Raw genomic sequence first — 26,244 nt, forward strand, 5'->3', positions numbered from 1 at the left:
TCTACACTAACAGATCTAAAACTGAGTTTCCCCCTCCAAAAAATACCACTGGTCTTTCTGTAATTCTCCCCCATCTTATCCATGGTCACTCTGTGCTTCCATTTGTCCTGCCAGAAACCACGGAGTCAATGTTACCTCCTTTCTCTCACATTCCACACACGTTCTACCTGAAACTGCTGCTACCGTCGCTAACACCACTGCATTACCCTGTTCCAAGCTGCCTCTTGCCATTGGAAGACTTTTAGCCATTAGGACATTTCATTAGCTACCGGAGCTTCCCTGACTCATCCTTTGTCACCCTTCCCCTAACACCAGTCAGTCTGCTCCAGCTGCCCTGGATCCTTGCTGTCTGACAAGCATGGGCCAGTCTCCAGGCCAGTGTATCCGCCTTTTCTTCTGGCTGGACTTCTCTTCCTCCAGGGAGTCATGTGGCTCCCCCCATTACTTCATTCAAGTCTCTGCACAAGCCTCATTTGTTCATGAAGATCTTCACTGAGCACCCTATCGAAAAGGGGACCCCAGCCTTTTCTGTCTCAATACCATGAAATATCTCAATTCAATGAGGCTGCTTTATTTTCCCTGGTAGCATTTCCACTGTCTGATATTGCATTATACATCTACTTGTGTTTTGTTCAGCTTTATTGTAGTATAACTGGCAAATACAAAAAATTGTAGTGTAATTAAAGTGTGCATGTGATGATTTGATATACATATATGTACAAATTAATTAATACATCTATCACCTCACATATCTACTTTTTTTTGTCAGTGAGAACACAGGTTCTATTTACTTGGCAAGTTTCAATTATACAATAAAGTATTACCAACTATCACTACCATGTTATATGTTAGATCCTTAGACCTCATTTATCTTATAACTGTAAGTTGTATACTTTTACCAGCTCTCCCACACCTCCCAACCCCTGGTAACCACTGTGCCACACTCTAGGAGTTATTTTCTTTTTTTAAATCCCACATAGTATACATGAAACAATACCACTTTTTTCTTTCTCTGTCTGGCAAAAATTGTTGGCGTGTTTGGCAAAGAGCAAGGGACTCAAATGTAGCATCATTGTAGAAGGGAGGAGAGGGCATTGACCTGGAAAGGTGGTCAGATTGCAGAGGGTAGAGGGTTCCTTCTACTCTGTTGAAAAAATACCTGACCTTTCCTTAAGCAGGCAGTGAAAAACCCCTCAGCAACGCTGCACTGTCACAATGGTTGACAGTTTGTCATATGTGTTTTGGTAAGAAATATTGAAAAACTAAGGCATGGAAGTGAGTTAGTAACCACTCACCACGTCACACCCTTTACTTTTCTTTGGGGCACAGTTGGAGGTCATTAAAGAGAGGTGTCTCAGCGTCCTCCATCTATATTTCAGAATCTACTTTTATATCTCAGGAAGAAGTGCCTTTCTTCTTTGCCCTGGCTCGTTTCTTTGCTTTGCATTTTAACACTTCCCTTCTTACCATACACAGATCTTTGCTTTGTTAATTAATGTTCCAAGCTTTAGATAGTGATATTAGTGGTCACGAAATCACGTTAGTGGGTTTTGACTAAAATTTCTTTTAAAAATGCAGAATAAAACTGAGAAAAGTTATAGGATATATGTTTATAAATATATATTATATACACACAAGTTTTTTGTGTCCCAAGGTCTGATGTAAAAAAAAAATGATTTCTTACAGTGGCTGCAATTAATAAAGTTTGACAGTCACTGAACTAGCCACTTTGCTTCAGCTTTCTGATTCTTGTAAGATCCTTTCCATAAAAATATCCTTGAATTACATAAACCATAGAAAACAGCAATGAAAACACACCTTTTTATTGATCCCGTGAACCCATCAAGGTAGGACTCTTTCTTTTCCTTCTTGACATTTTCTAAAGATGAACTGATCTCCTTGGAACATAATATCTGTTTCCACCATGGATTGTCAAAACTCCTCGGTGATCCTCACAGTTCATGGCTACCATACGTACTCAGTCTGCATGGACAGCTGCTTCTCTTCTCTCTCATGGCGCCCCCTGCAGTGTGCTCTTACTTCTCTTGCCTCCCTGGCACCCCCTGTCTTGGTTCTGCTTTCCCTTCTGGTTTCTCTAATGTAGGTAATTCTGTCTTTCCTTCATTCCACATGCTCCCCCTTGGGTCACATAACCCCGGGAAATCTTATCCAATTTTAATTCATTTATTAACATATCTCTTCCCTCTGCCCTTCCAATTCTTGTATTTCTATTTCCTGCAGCTATTTGCATATTTCCATTCGGACAGATCTTTCACATCAATGTTAACCTATTTGGAACATAAATTGTCTTTCCTCTGCAGTAGCTCTCTCCTTGTTTCCCTATTTCAGTTAATTGCACTACCATTTTTGAGGTCAACCTGGCTCAAAACCTTTGGCTTCAACTCTTGCCTGGCCTGAACCCCTCATATCTAATTAGTTATCAGTTCTGTAGAACTGCATTCAACAAAGATCCCATCCATTCCCTCATTTCCCTTCTCGTTACGATTACCTACCTTCAGGTTCTAATTATCTTTTGCTAAGTTAGTGCAGTAGCTTATTAATCGCTCTCTTCACTTTTTTTCTTCTCCTCTTTCAATTCATTTTACTTAGCTCTCTCATAACAGGCTTTCTAAAGGGTAGCGCTGATGGCATTAACGTTTTTTTGTTTGTTTTAACTAAAAGTCTGCAATGTTTCCTCATTATATAGAAAATTGAATAGTAATTTCTTAGCCTGGTGTTCAAGGATTTCTATAATATAGCCTCCATTCTCCCACTCGTTTTCTTCTGCAGTTATGAATTCTATTTGAACTCCATGCTCCAAACTCTTACTTATTAGTTCTTAAACATGTCTTTGTTTTCTGTTTTCTAAGTTTTTGTTAATATCATCTCCTGCTAATTCCACCAGTAAAAACCTCTCAATCCACCGTTTGTGACCTATTATAAATACTACTACTTCTTCCAATATGTTCTTGAAGCTTCCAAAACCAAGTGTGGTATCTTGTGCCTTTGAATTCTCTTTACATTTAACTTGACTTCTCTTAAGGCACACATTTTATTGTGAGACTTTTCAATACATGTTATGCTTGATTGTTATCAAAGAAGTTATCAATTAATTACTGAATTTTTCTAATCCAATGGCTCACATTTTAATGAACGATAAAATAAATAACATTCTCTTTGTTTAAATCTGGTCGTCAGAGGGAGATTAGGGAAAGGGAAATAGAAATAATATTATTTTTCACACACCTACCAATTGGTGCTCGGGTGAACAAAAAGAATGTGTTTTATCCTTATCCATATCCTACTCACCTAAAAATTTACATTTGACTAAAGACCTGTAATTCTTTTAAACAAAAAAAGAGGAGCTTGCAGAAGAGAGACAATTTACCTGAAAATGTTTCAGAATGTATATAAAGCCAATGATGAAGAAAAAACTGAGTCAGCACAGGGGCAATCCTCTCTTTATCTAAATTGCTTTGTGGTTCTTCTATAGTCAAGATAAGGAGCCCAGGATTCTAATTCTAAACAAACCGCCATACATTCTTTTCAAAAGCCAAGTTCTTAGAGAAAACATTGCTCTACCATGTAGAGATTGAAATCTATAAATCACTTAGCGGAAAATATAGACAGCCTTTGCAAAAAGGATTTTTCATCAATATATAAACCAATGCAGAATGTGCAGACAGCACTGAAATAAAATATTCTAGCTTTTGTTTCCCCTTATGGCTATGTTTCCATGGTACCAAGCTCAGACCATCTTAAGAGAAAGGGGCTGTGATTCTGGGAGTATAAAAATAAGTCACCCTCCTTTAACTACTTTTTTCAATTATTTTCTTAATACTTCTCTGCAAATTGCAAATTAAACACATAAAATGAGTGGAAGGGGTCACAAAAGGGATATGATCTGCAGTGAAACACTTCGTCATAGCTGAGTTTATGGCAGAACTACATGCAAATACAAGACCCTTATAAAAGTGTATAAAATTATGCATGTGTCTACATATATCATTTATGTCATTAACATAACTTATGTCAGTATTAGTATTTATATTTTAATTAATAAGTAATATTTACTTGGGATAGGGTTTTAATGGAAAAATAAACCATGGAATACTATGTGCTCACTTTTGTCGTGTTTTTATAAAATTCTTTTCCTTTAAAATTTTTTTAATGTTATATTCAGTTTTTTGAGAAAGAGAGAGAGAGAGAGAGAGAGAGAGAGAGAGAGAGAGAACACACATGAGCAGGGGAGGAGTAGAGACAGAGAGACCCAGATTCTGAAGCAGGCTCCAGGCTCTGAACTGTCAGCACAGAGCCTGATGCAGGGCTCAAACTCACGAACCATAAGGTCATGACCTGAGCTGAAGTTAGACACTCAACCGACTGAACCACCCAGGTACCTCCCAAATATTCTCTATCTTAAACTGAGATTTTTGTCTACATGGAAAAATATTGAAATCATAGAAAGCCCGTTTGCCACACAGATAGTGCTACTGATTGGGAAATCTGGTAATGTTTCTCAATCTTACTTGTTGCTGGAAGAAATCAGAGGGCAAGCACATTGCTGACAGTCATTTGGCAATCCCCTGACAATTCCATAATATCCAAGAGTACATCGTTCACAGAAGTCACCAGCAGTGTGATGTTGACAATTCTGCAAAGGAAAGGGGAAAGTTTGTTTTTCATTTAATGAGAGTAGAATGTAATTTACCATACAGCTCCCCACCTATGAATACATATGCTCTTGTGAAAACACACACACACACACACACACACACACACACACACACACACACACCATTGAAAGAGTTCTTGATATATGTGTGGGTGTGTATATATATATATATATATTTAATTTTTTTAACATTATTCATTTTTGAGAGACAGAGGGAGACAGAGCATGAACAGGGGAGGGGAAGACAGAGAGGGAGACATAGAATCTAAAGCAGGCTCCAGGCTCTGAGCTGTTAGCACAGAGCCTGACACAGGGCTCGAACTCACGGACCTCAAGATCATGACCAGAGCTGAAGCTGGACGCTTAACCGACTGAGCCACCCAGGTGCCTCCTTAATATATATATATTTTAGAGACGTTCTTTCATAAGAGAAACTAGTATCAGGCTGTTGTAGCTATACTGACAATAAGAATTTCTTCTCTCTTTTTCCTACATCAATCTCTGGAAAAAAATTTTTCTCTTATTATAATCTGGGGAACATACCTCACAAATTTCTAAAATTTATTATATCATCTGGCCATTTATGTGTCTTCTCTATAAGGTGCTAGAAAAGTACTAAAAATCCTGGGAACTTGGTGCATGCCTGTCAGTGGACTTTTTAAAACTAAACCAAGGTAGAAAGCATAAATGCCTTAAGATGCAACAATAGAAAAAAAATTAAAGACAAAAGGTCAGCCTAGTTACTCTCCGAAGAATGTTATTCATCTAATTCTTGCCAAATGTTAATAATTCTTTATAAATTGGAGCACCCAATCTGAAACCAGGAATCTCAGGTCAATATTTTCTTTTTCATGCTTGCATAATAAGAGGCATTCAAGTAATATGCTTTAAGACATTTCCATAAGGAAATGAGAATAGTTTCAGAATAGTATGCAGCTTTGTAATTAAAATTCTCATAAAGTAGAATTATTTCACTCACTGCAATCATTCATGCAATAAGGACTTAGAAAGAGCTACATCCCAGGCACTGAGAGAAATCAAGTGAGGGAAAAAGGTAAAATAACATCCAAACCTATACTAATTTATTTCTACTTTGGGAAGATAATTTAAAAGTGGCAAATAAGAAACATGGCAGCAGGAATGCAATATTGAATGCTGTTTAGTGGAAACGTGATATTTGACTTTGGGAGTTGAGAAAAAAGGAGGAAATAGGAGGAATAAGGAGCTGCATTTTAGCTTGACCAGAAGAATGATGTCTTACAAACAATATCAAAAGAAAAGCTGAGAAGCAAAAATGGTCAGTAATAGCTGTATATGTTAGTGAACTGATCTGACCAACTTAGCTGGAGTCACAGAGACACCTGTGGGCTCCATATTGAACTTGGCCGAGATCTCATATGCTTGGCTCTTGGCTCTATTCAGTCAATCAAGAAGCACATATTTATTTTTCATGTGTCTTCTAATGGCCAGAAAATATTTGGTATGGTATGTGTGGTCACTTACAACAAACAGTAATTGAAGTCACTTCCTCTATAGACATTGCCATGGAAAACTTTTTTAGAACTTCTATAGACCCTTTTTTTCAGAGTTTCTGCTATTCCCTAGGGTGAAATCACAATGTCACCATGATGAATTTTAGGCCATTGTTTGTTTTGGTTGTTACAGCTGGGGGTTACATTTGAAAACACATTATGCCACTTACAGATGCATTTAATAACAATGTAAAATGGATCCAGTTTCTTATATCATAGGATATGAATCTCAAATACTCTAATTCTCCACCTCTCAGAAGATAACTCCAGATTTTCAGAGAAAAGGAAGAACTCACTTGAGTGTTCTCTCAGCTTCCTGTGAAAGACTTGGCATCAGTCCTGTACTATTTTCCATCCCTTTAAAATTTATTGCTGTCCATGGGAAGTAGTGTTTTGTCCTTTGTCTAAAGCTACTGTCATCCTAAACTGGATTTCTTACTTTCCTGGCCTTCTGTTTTTTCCAGCCTCTGCATTTTTTTCTTTTTCTTTCTTTTTTGCTCATTTTTCTCATTAGCATTTGATGTTGTTCCAAGACTTTCCTAGCTCAAAAATATCTCTGGGGCCTCTAGTCTTTGGAGGCTAGAGACTATCTCTGATAAGCATTTTATTGTATTTATTTAAAGTTTATTTATGTATTTTGAGAGTGAGAGAGAGAGAGTGCAAGTGCAAGTGGGGGAGGGGCAGAGAGACAGAGACAGACAGAGAGGGAGAGAGAGAATCCCAAGCAGTCTCCGTACTGTCAGCACAGAGCCTGATGCGGGGCTCAAACCCATGAATTGTGAGACTATGACCTGAGCTGAAACCAAGAGTCAGAGGCTTGACCAACTGAGCCACCCAGGCACCCCTATACATTTTAAAAGCATTGTTTCCATTCCTGATTTCTATTTCCTTATCCTCTTTAACTCTCCCTGATTAAAAAAAAATTTTTGATTATTGTAACTCCAGGCTCACTCATAAGATTTTTTTTGATAAATCAAAATTTACTGACAATAATAGGTCCTCATGATACATGAATTTTCTGCAGCAGCTAATATTTCTGGCCACTCTGTGAACTATTCTCTTTCTATGGTTTCTTTAATGGTCTAGTCTGCTGGTTTTTCTCCTAACTCTACTGCTACTGTTTCATGGACTTTTTTTTCCCTTTCTGTTTAATAAGATTGGTCCTTGATTCTAAAGATTCTCATCTCTCTTTTGTCTTCTTTTCCCTACACATTCTACCTTGGTGATTTCATCCATTACTATGACTTTAGTTATCATCTCTTTGCCAAAACCTTTACATCGTATATATTCAGCCTAGAAAGATATCTTTAATGAATTTTGGGTTTACATTTCCAATGTTCCCTGGATAGATCTTATTACATAACACAAAAGAACCTTCAATTTGAATGTCAAAAATTAAGCTCATCTCTCTGTAAACGGGCTAATTGCCCATTTCATCTGGAGTCACTATCATCTGCTTAATTACCCAGGCCAGGAATCTAGAGGCCTCTCTCATTCCAGAGAGCCTGTTTGATCATCATGTTCCATGATTCTATTACTCTCTGCTTCTTTACTTCCTTGTTGCTACTATTTTTATTTGGCTGCTCTCATCTTTTACCTGGTTTACTAGGACAGAATTTAGCTAAACATACTGCTTCTAAATTTGTTTACCCAGTGATTTCCCCACACTGCAATCAGAGTGGTCATCCTACAGAATTTATCAATCCATGCCATTCTCTTGCTGGAAAGCCTGTGTTAGTTCTCCATTATCCTCAGGATGAATTTAAAACTCTCTATCATGGCAAGAAAGACCTTTATCATCTGTTTACCTCCAGCCCTACCTCCAGCCACTGCAACCTTTGTATGCTATGCTAAAATCATTTAGGACCATCTGAAATTCTCAAATTATGCCATGCTCTTTCCTTTGGGACTTCTTATATGCAAATCCCTTGTTAGGGAATGCTTTTCCATCTTCTCACCTGGCTAGCAACCATTCATTTCAGCTCTCATTTTAAATGTTGCTTTCTCTGATAAACATTCCCTTATGTCTGAAGTCAGGGCTGACTGCTCCTTCTAGTTCAACATAATGATTAAAACATGGTAGACATTTGATGACTATTTTGAATGACTGAATGAATGAATGCACATTATAGGAAGTATAGATGAAACTGACCAGTCTCCTTGATGAAAAAGGCCAAGTTTCAAGCCTAATGACTTCATAGAAATGTGGTTAGCAGAGCTAGATGCTTTGTCGCATATTTTGTATTAGGATTTGTTGTAAAACTACCATGATCGTCTTCTATTCAGCCATTCAAAGAAACCAGTAATTTAACAATAAAATATCCATTCCATTTTTAAGAGCAGCACAGAAAGAGAAAATGGTTTGAAGATAAAATAATTATCTATGAATTACAGTCTAAATCATTCAGCAAGGTGTCAAATGGTAAATAAGAATTAACTGGGGGAATGTTTTAAGAACATATTTTACAGTTGTTGAAATAAACATGTGCCACAAAATACATAGGATCTTGAACAATTATCCACGCTTTGCTTTTGTAAAAATAAACTGACTACATACTGAATTATTTTATGTAACCTAATATAACATTAATAATTGGCTCAAAACACAGATAATGTTGATCATTGTTAGAAATACAGAGATTCAAAAATATAGTTGCTGCTATTATACCTACAACTCTATATACAGATCAAGAAAATATCTTTACCCTCTCTGGACAGTCAATCCTTCACAGGGTTGCTGACATACTAAACTTGGTTAACAAAATCAAATGTTCTAGTTATGTCCACAAAAACAACACATAAATCATGATGCTGTTTTTGAAACTTTTCGACATAGACATTTCATATGACTCTTCTGTCTGCTTTGAAACAGTGGACATAATTTTTTCTCTTGTATAGAAATCAATCTTTAGGAAAATTTTCTATATTTTAGATGGCTAATAAGAGGTTAATTATAGTCTCAAGAGTGATATTATGTGTTGCCCTATTTCATAGGCATTGCTGTGCTGTGTCATTTCCTCTGCTCTTAAACACTAGAATATAAGCTCCTAGAGGGCAAGGCCCATCCATGCACTCCCCACCTTGATATCTTTTCATCACCTACCACAATACCTTCACATTGGAATGTTTATCAAATGCCACAAGAATGAAAAAAGAAATGAGTCTAAGTTCAAAATCTTTTATATTAATTTCATCTTGTTAATTGTCACTCATACTTCCACATGTCAAGCTCTTTTAGCTTCTTGACCACCATCTGATACATTACATAACACTTCCAGCTTTATGTCATCTATTTGATAGATCTCATCTGGATCACTGATAACAATTTCAAACAGGACGGGGGGAAAGCCTAGATCTCATCATTGGACGCATGAACCGAGAACCTATAGCAGCACACAGTTCAGCAACCACACCCATAAAACTTGTTAACTGATTACCATCGAGCCTATATTTTCAAGTTTGTTTGTAAAAACATCATGAAACATTCTGTCAAATGCCTATTTAAACAAACTACAGTTGGGATCATAGAACTAGCCTTTACTGGCTTATGATTTAATCAAAGTATTTAATTTCTGTCAGCATTAGTTCATCAACTTTAAAAGGAGAAACAATTCTATCTACCTCATAAGCTTACTGTAAGAATAAATGCGAAAAAAATCTATCTACAGAGACGAGACCAGTCTTTAAGGTTGGATATATGGTACTGTCATTATTTTTGCTGATTTTCAGATATGATGTATCACACTTTCTGATAAATTTGATATTGTAATGGTATTCAGGAAAGGTCTCAGATATTATACATATAGTAACCATAGCAGCTATTCTGATATGTTTTATTTTGAGTGAAATTATACTGATTTCTAATGAGCACTGTTTATTTTTTCTATACTTGACAGTTAAGTAAGAAATCCTTAAGTTTTACTGGAGATCAAAATCAATGTTTGATACATTTTACTTTCCTTTACAAACCAGGAGTGACAATTCACTGCTTTCCATACTATGGCAAATTTCATATTTTTATGATTTTGCAAATATTTTTCATACATGGTTTTAAACATATCCGCAGATTCTATCAGTATTCTAGCTTATAATTCACCTGGGCCTTCAAAATGAAACTCATTTAATCAGATAACAGTGTGTTTACTCTCTCTGTCTGTAGGTAGCATTTTGTAGTATATTTGGAAACTGATTCTAATACATTTTATCCAATGCTCTGTAGGTTACTTAAATTTTCTAAGTGTTAATTTAGAGTTGTAAAAAAAATGCTAACAATTCTACTTTGGTAATATTGTTGGATAAATTCAATAAAATAAGGTTTACAAAACACCTTAAATGCAGTAGATTTGTGGTATGAGTCTGTTTACAAAATATAAGGTTAATTGGTTAATCACAGATTCTGGTGGTTTCAGACAACGAAGCAGATCAATAACGGAGATTTCTGTTTTTTCTTTTCATTTTAAAATAAGAATAGTGATAGAGTGAAAATAATATTTCCACAAATTATTTGGTGTTGAAAAATTTATTTGAGCTAGCTGAGAATTCACTATTCCCTTTAAAAAAAAATGGAAAAGTAATACTGACTGGGGGTAGGGTGTAGTGATGATATAAAAATGTATAGATAGATATACATATAGATACAGGTAAAGATATAGATAGTGATGTGTGTGTTATATAAAGTTGAAAACTCTGTCATTTATCTTTCTATCATCTATCTATCTATCTATCTATCTATCTATCTATCTATCTATCTATCTTCCAACTCTATCTATCAACCTACCTACCTATCTACTTACCTACTTAAGAGTGTCTGTGGGTGTAGGTGCGTGTACTGATTAGTGTTTGTTCACTCACCTCCTCTTCCCCCTGGGCTTGGGGCTCAATATCATATAGGTTTTGTCCTTCCATTTTGAAGAAAATTTTCATTAAGGGACAATAGTCACTGAGCTATTGGTAGCAACATGTCTCTGTGTAGGATATATTAATGTCTAAATTAAAGCAACAGCTTTCTGGTAAGTATCATTAGGAATTATGAAGAGAATAGTTGCAAAGTGATGTGGGTTTTATTAAAAGTTGAAATGCTTAGACTGTAAAGCTTTCTATAGTGGTTTTGTTCTTTTTTAAAGAAAGATATAAAGAAAATAAAAGTGAGGAAATCTAGCATAGTGCTAGAGATAATGATGTTTACATGTTTTGATTAATTATCATCTCATTGATTCTTAGACTCTAAACAGTGGATAACATGTATGGTAATTATTACCTTTATCAACATCATCATCGCTATCACTTCTATGGAGCTTATCATGTACTAAGTAAGTAGTGTTCTAAACCCTTTATAATGTATTTCATCGAACCCTTACAAAAGCGCTATGAGTAGGTACTACTATTATCTTCATTTTGTAAATGAGGAGACTAAGACCCTGTTAGCATGAGATAAAATGACTGGGCTTCCATAGCCTACAAGCGATGAAGCCAGGATTGGAATCAAAGCAGTCGGACCCCAGAGTCATGCTTATGACCGCTCTACCCAAGTAGAGGGCATTGCTCTGTGTAATGGAGCGGATATTAAATTGAGATCCACACAGAAAAGAAATCAGTATGCTTCAAGTTTCCTCAGTCACACCATCAGGGTAATAATAGGTATTTCCTATTTGCCTCCTGGGGCTATTTCAAAAATGAACAAAGTTTCCTAAATTCAAAAGTTGTATGTTCCCTGAGGAAAATATAAAAATTTAGAGTATAGTAACTAACACTAGCTGTGCATATTTGATGTGCACATGTATTTATTTTTCACTTCATCTGGGGATATCTCAAAAAATAGACTTGTGGCACAAAAAAGCTATAATAGTCAATTACTCAAAAGAGGACAATTCAAAGACGACAATTTTTATCCTAAAACAATGAAATTAAACTGTATCCTTTATGAATGTTTTTAAATTAATCATATGAATTAAACAAAGCCTTGCTAAAAAATACCAGTGAAGATTTCATAAGAAAGAAAAATGCATTTAATTCTCACTGAAGAATGTATAAATTAATCCCCTCTCCTGAAATTATTTATTGAATTTTACAGGCCAGCAGATTGGTGAAAGAGTACCAGACTGAACAAATAGTAATTATATCAGGAATTCAAGGATGGTTAATATTATTCAGTTATTCATCTAGTCAATAAAAATGTTCATCATTCAGTTCAAGGTAAAAAGAAATATATTCTTATATCTTAAATGTATCTCTACCTTTACTTCACTCCTCACAAATAAGCATATGACCAATTTTAATATCCTGTCTTGACTAAAAGAAGATATCTTTAAGAGGCCAGGAATGAAAAGAAGTTTTCTCAACATGGTAAAGAATATTTATCCTAAGCTAACCACCAGCGTCATACTTTGGGGTCAAAGACTTGAGACACTAACATTAAAATTAGGAGTAAGATAGGAAGCTGACTATCCTTGTATTTAACATTTTTAGAAGACTTAATGCAAAAACATAAAATTATTATACTAGATACAGCTTCTGGCAAGAATAATCACAATTATAATTATTTGCAAATAATATTATAAATATAAAAATAATTGAAAGAAGCAACTGAGAAACTTCTAGAACTAAAAAATAGTGGTTGGATATCAAACACACGTAAAAACTCTATTCTGTTAATGTTTATCAGTAACAAGAAATTAGGAAATACACTGAAACAGAAAAAAATGTAATGTTCACCATTGAAGTAAAAGTGTAGGATACATAGAAATAAGTTTAATATGAGAAATGCACAACCTATACAGATAATAACAAAAACAGTTTACTGTGAGACACAAAATGTTTTGAATAGAGAAGAGTATTATTTTCCTGGGTTGAGGGAAGCTAATTAAATAGTGTAAAGACAGCAATTCTTTACACATAGATTTAATACCATTCCAATAAAAATTCCAATAATGTTTTTTGGTGAAGAGATTGAAATTGTGAATCAAATTCTGTCCTTTGGAAGAATATATAATTACATGCAGTCAAGAAAATAGAAAAGAAGAAGAAAAAAAAGGGCCTTGCTTTGCCAGGTACCATAACTTAATATAAAATAAAGGTAGTCAGAATACTGTAATAAGAACTAGAAGATAAAGAGAACAGAATAGATGATCCTTCAAACATATCTTAATATGGATAAAACAAATTTATATGTATTCGGACACCATACTTTATCAAAGAGAAAAGGAAATGTTAATAAATAAATGTTTCTTTAAAGTAATATATATTTGGAGAAAGATACCTCCTCATACCACAATAAGTTCTAGAAATATTAGAGTTGGATCTCAAATTGAATCATAGAAACAATGGTAAATATCATAGTGTCTCAGTGTAGGTATTGAAAGACATGTGCCTGCATAAGATCACCAGGAGAATGAGTGTAGTTAGAGAAGCAAACTGTTCCAAGGACTATGGGAACCCCAGTGTGTAGATCTCAGGTAAGGAGCTAAACATAGCCAAGAAGACAGAAGGTGTGGTCACCCAGGTTGGAAATCCCTGGAACAGCATGTCCAAGGAAGCAAACTGAACAAAAACTTTTAAGATGAATGGATAACTCAGAGTAGCAAATGCTGCTGAGCAATCAAGAAAGATGAAGACTGATGGATGAACACTAGTCGCAGGGTTCAGTATGCTGGTAGAGGTAAAAGCCTGATTTTAGTAATTCAAGAGAGAATGGTGGGAGAGAAATTGTGGAGAGAGTATAAATAGCTCTTCAGTGTATAGGAGAGGAATGAAGTGGTAGAAGTCAAGAGGGAAAGTGAAGGCAAGAGAATTTGTTTTTATTTTTATTTTTGTTATTATTATTATTATTATTTGGAAGAGAGAAGAAGAACCAAAAAGTGATGATACAAGAGGGAGGTCGAAACAGGGATGGGTGGAGTAATGCCCTCGAGCAGGAGAAAGGGCTGGGATCAGGGGAACCTTGGTGGCTCAGCCTGTTACGCAACCAACTCTTGATTTCGGCTCAGGTCATGATCTCACGGTTTGTGAGTTCAATGCCCACATCAGGCTCTGGGCTGATAGTGTGGAGTCTGCTTGGGATTCTCTTTCTCCCTCTCTCTCTCTCCCCCTCCTCCACTCATACTCTCTCTCTCTCAGAATAAATAAATAAGCTTTAAAAAAAAAGGCTGGGATTTAAAGCATAAGTGCAGACTTGGTCTTTTCTAGAAATAAGAAAAGTTCATCCAAAATGATGGAAGACTCAGATAATTGCACACAGATGCAGAAAAAGTGGGTGCAAATGGTAGTGGAAGATCATGTTAGTTCTCTTCTGACTGCTTCTAATCTCTCAATGAAATAATAAGGAGCATGACTATCAACTAAGAGTGAGGCTGGAAAAGGGTTGGGGGAGGGGGCTGAGGGCTTGAAGAGAAGGGGAAGGTGTGCAATAAGCATCCAGAAATGTGGGAAGGGAAATGGACTAAAGAAAAATGGCATGACCGCAGAGCAACACGAAGGGTCCATTTGAAGTGAGTGATAATGAATTTATGGTGAGATTAGACAGCATACTTGTCTGTTTTTCATCAGCCACATTCAGCTTAGAAGGAGTAGAATTTACCCAGTGTTAGAATTCATGGAGTGAAAATAAGTAAAGGAGCAGCAAGAGAAATGAACATTACAAAGCAGTGATACCAATGGAATGTTGAATATTAAGCTGGTTGAGAAAGTGAGGGCATGAAAGAGGTAAGGAACAATGAATAGGTGTGAGCATCAATGGTGAGACTAAAAAGGTTGAAGATGATGTATTAAAAAGTGAACTGGAGAGTAAAGAGATGGTAGTCAAAAAGAGTATAGTTGACCTTGAGACTGTGGAGTCACTGCAGTTACTCCTAATGACAAGTTCTAGAATAGCACCATGGAGTAAGAACAAGAAACGTAGTTAAGGGTATGGAAAAGGTAATTTCATGGACATTAAAATCACCAAGAATTATTAGGAATAATGGTAGAACAATGATACAGAGGAAAAATCTTCAAGGAAGGAGGTGGGTGACCTGAGGATTCATAGAGAACATCAACGAGCAGGTGTAGTGGGCAAATAGATGGGGGCATGAGATTCATAGCTGGGTGTTGTTATGAGGGAGAAAGGAGGATGATATGAAAGTGGCCATGAGGAGCAAGGACCCCTGCCTACCTTCATGCTCAGGCAAATGAAAAGCGTGAGAGAAAATGATAGTTACTCCTTGGGGGCGCTGTGGGAGGAGCAGTATGTCAGAGAGAGCTAAATGAAGAGAATACTAAGTGAACAGGGAGAATATGTGGGGGATTTTGCTGAGTTCCGATCTTGAGTTCCAGAAGGCTCACTGAAGGGGTTTCCAAAGATGAGAAGTGAGAAATGGGTTTAGCAAATCTGATGTCCAGAGCTGTGTGAGGATTAGAGTCTGGGGAACTCTAAGTGGTGACATGGCAAACTTGAATTTCTTGAGTCCTGATTGTTCCAAGGTGGATGGCAATGGTAGAGAGCAGGGTGTTAGCATGAACAGGACAACAGCAACAACAACAGCAATAACAACAGCAACAACAACAAGCAGCTGGAATTCTAAGGAAAATGGTTAAATTATGGGATATCCAATCAAGACTAAAGATTTCAAGGAACATCCAGCAACACAACATGCTCAAAATAGCTACATTTAAAAAGCAGAACATAAAATGGCACACATGGTATTATATAAATCTTATTTGTAAATGCATGCATAAAAATGGTAGAAAATACCTAAAAATTTAAATGTTTATGTTAAATCTTAGATGATTTTTACCTTTTTAAAATATTTTTTTATCATTTCCAAATTTTAATAAGTTTATTTGCGGGTGTAATCAGAAAAAAAGTCCTCGTGTATTTTTAAATAAATAGTAGTGCTTCCAGGTGTTCTTCTAAAATGCTGTTGATATTTTATTTCTCGACAAGAGCAGTGGCTTTTCCAATTATCAATTTTAATTACTTTAAAAAATGCATAATATGGGTAAATGTTCTTTTTTTCCTGCATGTTTTATTTCACACACATACACAATTAAGTTCCCTGCAATTTCTCTCGCCTCTGCACAATGGTATCTGAGCATGTGTAAAGATAAATGAGCACATGGGCCTTCTTCACGGAAGGCTCAGGTAAATACCTGGCATATAGAAGTTTCAGGGTCACATAGGCTGCTGTGTCCATTACACTGACATGGAACGCAGGTACCCAGGGTTGGTCTAGGAGTGTGGCTGCCTGGCTCAGACCGTAGTCGATAAAATCCTGGCATGCATGTCTGAAAGAAAAGGAAACCAATTAGGGCAGCCAAGTTATAAATCTTCATTTAGCAATACTTGGGTTCTTCAGTGGTTAAAAAGGACTACTTTTCCCCTCCCTGCATTAAAGGCAACATCACTTATAAACACAAGTGCCAGTTTTGATTCCTAATGTGTACTTTTGTGTGGTCCTTCAAGTGTACCGGGAGCATCCGAGACATCAGACCTTGGAAAGGAAAGCTGTCATTTGCATATACCACTCAGTCTGAAACAACTTCAAGTAGTTATTTTTTGTTTTTTATTTTTTTTTTGAAAAATAGGTTTATTTTTAAATAAAATTGTCATTTGGACTAGAGAGAGAATTCCAATGTCTTTGACAACCTAAAATCTGCTTCTGCTGTGCCTGATGGATAACTAGCAAATGTCCAATGAGACTCAGGGAAATATTAAATAGAAAAGTGTCATGGTTGCATTATTTATATCGATACAATTTAAAGACGATAAAAGCAAGAAATTCAAAATTCTCCTGTCTTGGGAATATTAGGCCACCAATAAAATTTATCTTTCCCTGATCCATTTTTTTTTTCATTTTGCAATAAAAATCTGAGAGCAAACAGAAAACTGCTAGCAAAGCTGACATATGCAAAATCAAGACTTCTATCTTCATTCGGGTTTATTATGCAAATGTCTCAAAAACATCTCTGGCTTTCTGGAAGGAAGCCCACAGCTCTGAAGAGGTAATGAGAATAGTCTTGTGTTCCAGACTCAGTCTTTTTGGTATGCAAAGTTACTGCATTTATCAGATGTTGTTTGATTTAGGAGTAAAAGGTAAGAGTTGGTTTTTCAGATCACAGCGAAGGTTATAAAGGGACTGTTTTACCACTTTGGCTATGTATGATTTTTTTCGTCACAGGATATCTTGTTCCCATTGATGAAAGAAAAATGATTGCTGAATAAGCAGGAAAAAATATGCATGAAGGATTCTCTAATGCCTCTGCATTCTTTTGGTTCTGGACTAGGTCATCCAGAGTGGAATATACAAAAAGCTTCCTTGGAAAAAGAAAAAGATCAATAGTCAGCACTCTCCTTGCTTACTTTGATTTGGATACAGCAAAAGTACCTCCATTAAGCATTTAATTAAGAGTCTCTTTGCTTTTATCCCAGCCTATAAGAAATTCCAAGAAGATTAAATAATGTCCCAGCTTCGAGCAATCCAGTAAAGAAAATTGGGAACAGTATTCAAAATATTTTGAGTCTCGTTTGTCTTGTGGTGGACTTAATAATATATTTTAATACATATTACATTTTAAAATTTAAATATAATGCATTGTCTTTATTCATATTATTTAAAATCAAGGTTCATATTGCCATTGTTACCAAATAAAGTCTAGGAATTATGGCTGAGTAATTCATTTAAGAAACTGAAGAAACAAGTCAAGGTGTATTGAAAAATATTTCACAGCAGGAGTTGTTCCAATTCTTTCATATGTGGACTATAGAATAAAACTGGATTTTCTTTACATGAATTTCACCCTTGGACACCTATATAATTATTGTTATTTTACTGGTGTATTTGCTTAGGGTGTAAGTGGTGTGTGTGTCAGTGTGAAAATCACACAAATTAAGATCTCCTAGCTCCACTTTAGACCTCAAAGAAAAGTTTAAAATAAATCTCAGAGGAAGAATAAAATTCAGAAACAGGAGTTTTCATTGAGGAATTATATGAAATTCAGTGGTATAAACTGAAAGCTGAAGGTGAGCACCACAGGTGAAGTTTACCATAACACACACCTAGTTTCTCCTGTTACTATGGCTCTTCCCAGGAAACATAGCAGGACAAAAAGGAAAACCACCCATAGTAGGAGTTTGAGCCTGAGCTCCAAGTGGAGCTCTGTGTTGAACCTTCTAGGCCGATCTTTGTGGTTTCCAATCCTGGCTGCACATAGAATCATCTGAGGAGTTTTATATACTGACACCTGGCTCCACCTCCAGAAATTCTTATTTAATTTAATTGGTGGAGAGTAGGGCCAGGGTTTAAAACTCCGAACTGGGTCTAATAAGCAGCCAGAATTGAGAATCATTGATGTGATCGTCATTCTCTGCTGCTAATGTTTGCCTTTTAAAGGCGTTCAGACTCTGGCACTGTGGCACAGATGACTATGAAAGCCTTAATTTTACACGATAGTTTTGTCTGAGGAATACAGGCAAGTCGCCTGGTGTCACTGAGACATGCTTTCCCCCTCCCACAAATGAGCAGGTGTATTAACTCAGATGATTTCTGATTTTTCTTTCAGTGCTAACACTTGAGACAAATTTTATGTCCTGACAGATTGAATTTCTAAGAGATAGCAAAGCAAAAGAGACTATGCAAGAGTTAGAAACTTAGAACACTTTTTCAAGGAACTGGATGTTATTTATTCCATCATAGTCCCCTCCTTTCTTGGATATTTTTTTGTATTTATTCTTTCCACTTTTTGATATTTTTGAGGGAGTTTTTCCATATCAGATATTTTCTCTTCTCAGTGAACGGGGGTAAAATTCATGAGAATGATTATGCTTGAGTCGGAATAAAAGAGGAAAGATAATAGCTACTTTTTCAAGTCCTGTCTAAAATCGTTTCTGAAACAAAATGGAGTATTTAAAAAAAGCAAATAAGTAAACACTGTCCTAATAGTACCTCCTTCTTTCTAACTCAAACTTTTCCAAAGCCTTCTTTCCATATACAAAAATTATTCATAGCTCAATCATCTTCTGCTGTCCTTCCATTTTTATTTTTATAATATGGCATCTCATCAAAATGTATGAATCACATTTGCACAAAAACGTGGGAGGAAGGAAACAAGGAAATGAAGACAAAGAGAACAGAGAATCTCCAGGTGCAGGGTTACACAACATCGCCATCTCTCTCCTCAGACTTTAACAAGAAAAACAGACACTTGTGCTGTTGCCAGTGGAAACACTATCTTCTGTCTTAGATGGGTTTTGCAACCAGGCAGTCCTTAGTTTAATTCTTGTTCACCGCTTACTACATATAATTTCACGCAGGTTTTGAACACTGTGGTTGCAGTTTCCTCACCTCAAACGTAAGGATCTGGATAACATCCTAGTTGAGTATGCAAGTGCATCTAGGTTTTTTGAAACAGACTTATCCAGGCTCAAATCACAGTTTTGCTGCTTTCTAGCTGTGTGATTCTGGGCTGGGCTTCCATTTTCCCATCCACAAAATGGGGATCACAATATATACTCAATGTTGATGTAAGTATACCAGGAAATGTGCTTGGTACTGTACAGGATCCATCCAGCAAATGGTAAGTTTTTTTTTTTTTCTTTTATAAGGTTGTCGGGAGGATTAAATAAGATGAGGTATGTTTCGTGCTTGACATATACTATATCAACATAGATGCCTTTATTCCAGATAATTTGTTAAACATAGTCATTGAAGACAGACTAAAAATAAAAACAACAGTAATTGTTCTACACCGCATCGGATCACAGAATATCAGTGTATACCACTTACCCATACCATATTCCTCAATAATTGTATGCACATGAAAACAGTCTTTGGATCTTCCACATACAACAAAAGTGGTGCAGGGCATCCCAAGAGATGGGCGTATGGAAGAAGAAAAGTCTATTTTCACTATTTTGTCTTGAGTTTTGTGAGTTGATAATAGGTATATATTTTGGGGGGATTTAAAAAATTATTTTTAGTAGCCAAAGTAACAACTTCTGAATGGTGACTCAGTGGACACCAGCCATTCAACTGTGAGCCGGAAGCCTTATTTTACCATGAGAGTGAGGAGATAGATGCTGAAATGAACAACATATGATCCAGAGATCATCTGCAAATATTTGATTACCATGGTCTTCTTGCAGAGAACCACATACTCAATGCTGACTATTTTCCATTTCTGCATATAACCTAACCTGAGTTTAGGTTTGTTTTGGTCAGTTGGGCAATAATATTAACTGAGACAATGGTGAGAAACAGCTTCAATAAAGATAGTAAAGCCAATAGCTGTCACATCAACAAATGTGGTAAGGAAATTGGGTCTTCACTTCTAAAGGTAATCTGGTCTTTTACTTCAAATCATAAATTGTACAAAGTAGGTATGTCTAGAACTAACATTTTCAATGAACAGGGCTGTAGCATCATAAGACTACAAGTAACAGATAAAGGCGAAGTGTCTTCGCAATTGGCTATATTTTCAGCAGTAACTAACACTTAATTTTATTTATTTGCAACCACATTTTGGGTAAAAACATGAAATGAATAGCTTGTAAATGCAAATGTCTCTAGAATACCATACATTTGGCAAAAATATTGTAAAGGAATTGCTTTGTGTATTCATGACCCAAAGCATATGTTACTGGAATGGGAAGTATTATTTCAAAACTGTCCTTAGCTCTTGCTTTGATGATTAGATTTTATGCTTGGGTAATTACACTTTAGAATCAAGATGAATTATAAATAAGATGTATAATGGATTAGAGGCAATGGGATGTGGAGAACACCTCGGGCACCTTATTATGAGAGATAGGCCTTTATCCCCATAATCTCAATACTAAGGTATTACTGTAATTATTGTCTGTAAATGGGAGCTTAAGTGAAATTCACAGGACATAGGCCAACGAAGCCCAACGAAGCCCAACGAAGATGCTAGTTTGTATGTGTTCCTAGTTTTCTTAATCTTTTTCATTTATCATTTTCCTTATTTGTGCTAATAAATATTTTCATATAATGATGGAAAATTGCTAAGATTAATGGGAAAGTATGTTTTAGAATATGCTATTTAAAAAGCCTACCAATAACAAGAAGAATTTTTTTTTAATTTTTTTGTAATGATTATTTATTTTTGAGACAGGGAGAGACAGAGCATGAATGGGGGAGGGTCAGAGAGAGAGGGAGACACAGAATCCGAAACAGGCTCCAGGCTCTGAGCTGTCAACACAGAGCCCGATGTGGGCCTTGAACTCACAAACTGTGAGATCATGACCTGAGCTGAAGTCGGACGCTTAACCGACTGAGCCACCCAGGTGCCCCAAGAAGAAGAATTTTTAACATTTAAAATCTGGAGTGGAAGGTTTAAAATAATGTTTTATTTTAAATAAATGCAGAAAAAATAAAGCTGTAGTAGCTTTCTCTTCAGGACAAGTAAAGGTCAATCTTGCCTACTTGCTCCATACTTTTTATAGCAAAATCATATTGCAGAATCAGAGAATTCTACAACTTCAAAACCCAATGTGTTCTTTTATAGATTGGATAACTATGTAACAACTCCTATAGGAATTAAAGAATTGACCAAAGTCACATAGTAATGTTACAATCAAACATTTCTTGGGACAAAATTCTAGAAAAGTCTCAAGTTCTTTCTGTCTTGTATCTTTGAATCTTTTATGCTCATTGGAAAGGTAGCATGTTTTATATGTGCCACATTCACTGTCTCATTGTTCACATCTACACTGTGTGTGCATATGTGTATTTTGGTTGGTTGTGCATATAAGTACAATACATATACTTACTGATGTGTACAAGTGCATATATGTCTATGTAGGAGTTATGATTTAATAATGAGGTGGATTATTTGATTATTTATGATCAAAATAGACACATTCATATGACTATTGTCTTTCAAAATGATCACAAAGCTATTATTCTAAGGATGTTTCACAGATATTTGCAGTTATTCTTTTTTTTTAAATTTTTATTTATTTATTTTTTCAACGTTTATTTATTTTTGGGACAGAGAGAGACAGAGCATGAACGGGGGAGGGGCAGAGAGAGAGGGAGACACAGAATCGGAAACAGGCTCCAGGCTCGGAGCCATCAGCCCAGAGCCTGATGTGGGGCTCGAACTCACGGACTGTGAGATCGTGACCTGGCTGAAGTCGGACGCTTAACCGACTGCGCCACCCAGGCGCCCCTATTTGCAGTTATTCTTATGAAATTCTTCTCTGAACGATGTGGAATTTATATAATGGTAATTAAGTTGAATGACACTGCAGTTTACAATAGGGCTTTCACACGCATATTTTCATTTAAATCAATCCTCATGATAATTCTATAGGTAAAAATCCTCAGGTCCAGCAACAGGCAAGCAAATGCCCTGTCCAAGTGGTGAAACTAGGGAGGCTTCACTGAGACCAAACCCCTTTTCATTATAATAGGCTACATCTCAAGATATTTATATTCATTATTTTTAAGTTACTTTAGTTTTGACCTGGTGCCATCACCTGCTTTAGGATTTCTCAAATCCTATTTACAAAAGATGCATGAAGTTTTTTCAAAGAAACCAGTATGTGGACATACATTGAATTATTCCATAATAATACTATTAGCATCAACCCACGTTGACTACTGCCAGGTAGTGTAAGAAATACTTTAGGTTCTTAGCTCATTTCACCTTCATAGGAGGCTCAGCTATTAAAAATATCCAACGAGGTACGCTGTGGGGACCAACCAATCTGCCTCCCTCCCCAGGAGGGAATGTGGGCTGTAGGGCCGAAGCAGGTCTGGAAGAGCCCTCTCATGCCAGCTTTCGCTGGTTGCACTGTGGGAGGCAGGAGGGGGTGAGTGTGGAGGCAGTTAGTGAGGGGCTTAGGGATTTACCAGGCGAAGATTAAAGGGGACTAGTAAATGGTGCAAGGTCTCAGTCCAAGTATATGGTGACGTCGAGATTCAAACCCAGGCCAGTTTCTCATCCATTCCACCTCTTCCCACATTATACTCTTCCTATTAATATTTAATATTCACAAAAATGAAATAGACTTCCAGAGGATAAAGATCTAGAAAATAGGCCAACTCTAAAGATAATCAAAGGAAAATCCCAGAGAGTAAAATAGGCAATTTTAGAAATATAATGACTGAATGATAGTGTCACTATTGGAACAGTATATGTCCTACTGAGAAGCCTATGTGAAAGGGAACAGTCTGCTATTAATTGCATAAGTTTTGTCACGTTCTACATAAAAACAGTTTTTCCAAGCCCAACATAATCCTGCCTCATAATCACTGCAGCTTAAAAAATGTCTTTAGCCATGTAGAAGAGATGCCAAGAAAATAGATCAGATATACTAAATATGCCTTATGAAAACATTCTTGTTTCCTGACTATTCCGTAGTTTTACAAATCTTAATTTTCATCAAATATTTCCCTCCACATGTGATTCCTGTTTGTACGTAACAATAACACCACCCTGATCTTACCGTGTCTCACGCTGTGAGTGGAAATAAAAAAAAAATAGTTTACGGGTATGCATGAAGAAGTAAACCTGACTGCAGCAAAGACAGTTCTGGAAGTATTTCCATTTGGCTGGTTAAGTGAGTTGAGCTAATGCAGGTTAGTGGGAGCCAGCTTACCTCACAGGACAAACCGGAATAGCCTGGGGGACAATCACATCTTTCTATCAAACGAGCTGGAGGAGTCACCGCTGTTATGCTTCCTTGTTCAGCTACCTCCATCGAGATTTCAGAAATCCTAGAAACAGCGAGTGTGTGCTTGGATCACCACAGCAGTACATTAAACTCACCTAGCAAACACCCAATCCTACAGTCTTCTCAGGTTTTTGTCAATAACCTTGAGCTTGTCCTATTGTTTTATTTATTTTTTTAAAAAAATTTAAATGTTTATTTTTTTTGAGAGAGAGGGATAGAGAGTGAGCAGGAGAGGAGAAGAGAGAGATGGACACAGAATCCCAAGCAGGCTCTGCACCGTCAGCACGGAGCCCGATGCGGGGCTTGAACCCTTGAACTGTGAGATCATGACCTCAGCTGAAATCAAGAGTAGGGCACTTAATCAGCTGAGCCATGCAGGCGACCCTGTCCTATTGTTTGAACGCTGCCTAAATTCGACTTATTCCTGTATCTTTGCTTCCTCAAAGGCTGAGATTACACATTAGTAAAATATTCACATAAATCATAAGGAGTTTAGTAAATTAGATGTCTGATGTCCTGTTGAGAAGTTATTATGAAGATTTTTTCTCCACATTTTAAAATGTGAGTGGCTTCAGGTAGACATGGCCAATTAATTAGACATTTATATTCCTTCAAACAGACAAACCAAGGTCATTCTCCATTAGAATATCTCCCGTAGTCACTAGTGAAATTGCTTTTAATTTACAACTAGCCCGATTTCTTCCTCTTGAGTCTCTGAATGTCCTTTCAAGAACTTTAGAAAACCATCTAGAAAACAACGATTGAGCATACTCTAATTAAACGCTGATCTCTTTCTGAGATAAAGTACCTTTCAAATTAGTTATTTTGTTAATTTTATTAAATAAATCCTTCAAGTATCTTAACTCACCTTTCCTATTGGTAGAAAGGTCCTTATAATTGAAAACAGTATTCCTAGTAAAAATGTCGATACCCTTTACATTAATTTGAAATTATGCATTAAAAATATATGCAGTCCATAAACTCAGACTATTTCATGACTGACTAACTGGTAACATGAAATGTTCTGCAAATAAACTTTTAAATGAGAAAACGAATAGTTTTGCTTCACTAAAAGTCACCTCCAATAGCTTAAGGAGCTTGAATCATAAACTTTGTAACAAGCATAGGTAGGTTTTATTGACACTGAATTATGAATGCACACTCTGACTTTGCTAGATTGTAATCTGCACCCTGAAGATCAGCCAGCCTTTACGAGGCACATGTTCAATTAAAATTCAGATTTTCCTCTCCCCTCCTTTTAGTAGACAGAGCCTTTAGATCTGTAAACAAACCAATCCCCTCCTGTAAGAAAGAGTCTACCTTTATGTCCCCCTGGATTCTCTGTGGGAGTAAAAAGGTAACATGGTGTTTGTTCACAAGTCAGTTACTTCGGCATTTTATGATATTTTATAACATGAGTTCCTAGCATCCTCTTCCCTTCTCTTATCTATGCATGCACATAACAGGCTAGTGAGTATTTAAAAACCAAGAAAAACTTGGGATGTCTGAGTGGCTCAGTTGGTTAAGTGTCTTGACTTCAGCTCAGGTCATGATCTTGCAGTGTATGGATTCGAGCCACACATCGGGCTCTGTGCTGACAGTTTGGAGCCTGGAGCCTGCTTCCGATTCTGTGTCTCGTTCTCTCTCTGCCCCTCCCCCGCTTGCTCGTGCACCTGTGCGCTCTCTCTCTCGCTCTCTCTCTCTCTCTCTCTCTCTCTCTCAAAAATAAATAAACATTAAAAAAATTAAAAACCAAGTAAAACTTGAATTGCGTGTCAACAACAGATATTTGTGTAATACACCTGGTTTTTCTCAGGAGATGAGAGAGGAACTGTTTTGCTTGAATCAGGGATTTGGCCAAACTCAAGCTTCTATTTAAGTGAATACCGAAATGCAAAGTTGTTACATCCTTCATATAAATGTAGAAGACAAAAGCAAAGAAATGAAAACAACAACGTCAGCACTGACATTATGTACAAAGTCTCAAGCTACATGTAAAACTCTTAAACTCTCTGCTTCTGAGACTACTTTAAATTTGTAACTGAATAAAGACGCAGGCTTATGTCCTAACTATTTTAGCAGGGGCTTTGGGGGCGGGAAGGTTCAAATGTATTTTTCACCTTTGTCACAACTCCACTGTATTAGAAACGTAAGGGCAGGTCCTTTGCTTTATTTGTTCTTATTGTTGATACACAATGGCTTTAGTTTTTATTGAGCCTAGAAAAAGTGATGTATTTATTTATCCTTAGGTTTCAGAAAATCATCTCTTAAACCAAAGCATTTTATTTAGGGAGATCTGTGAATAACGTGACAAGAGAAAGAGACTTGTGAGGGGAAAAGACCAAACAACAACAACAAAGTGGTCT

At 36.4% G+C, this 26,244-nt stretch overlaps 1 protein-coding gene across 2 annotated transcripts in view; it reads right to left on the reverse strand.

Moving 5' to 3' along the window:
* LAMA2 (laminin subunit alpha 2) overlaps nucleotides 1-26,244 on the reverse strand; it is a 606,210-nt gene that overhangs the window by 177,113 nt on the left and 402,853 nt on the right. For both annotated transcript variants that reach the window (XM_053222255.1, XM_053222254.1), the window contains exons 30-32: nucleotides 23,804-23,921; nucleotides 16,330-16,464; nucleotides 4,530-4,654 (exon numbers count right to left, since the gene is read on the reverse strand). In XM_053222255.1, coding sequence (XP_053078230.1) covers nucleotides 4,530-4,654; nucleotides 16,330-16,464; nucleotides 23,804-23,921 — 378 coding nt within the window. The remainder of the gene's footprint in view (nucleotides 1-4,529; nucleotides 4,655-16,329; nucleotides 16,465-23,803; nucleotides 23,922-26,244) is intronic.

The sequence above is a fragment of the Acinonyx jubatus genome, chromosome B2, assembly GCF_027475565.1.
Source record: "Acinonyx jubatus isolate Ajub_Pintada_27869175 chromosome B2, VMU_Ajub_asm_v1.0, whole genome shotgun sequence".
NCBI classification, from domain to species: Eukaryota; Metazoa; Chordata; class Mammalia; order Carnivora; family Felidae; genus Acinonyx; species Acinonyx jubatus.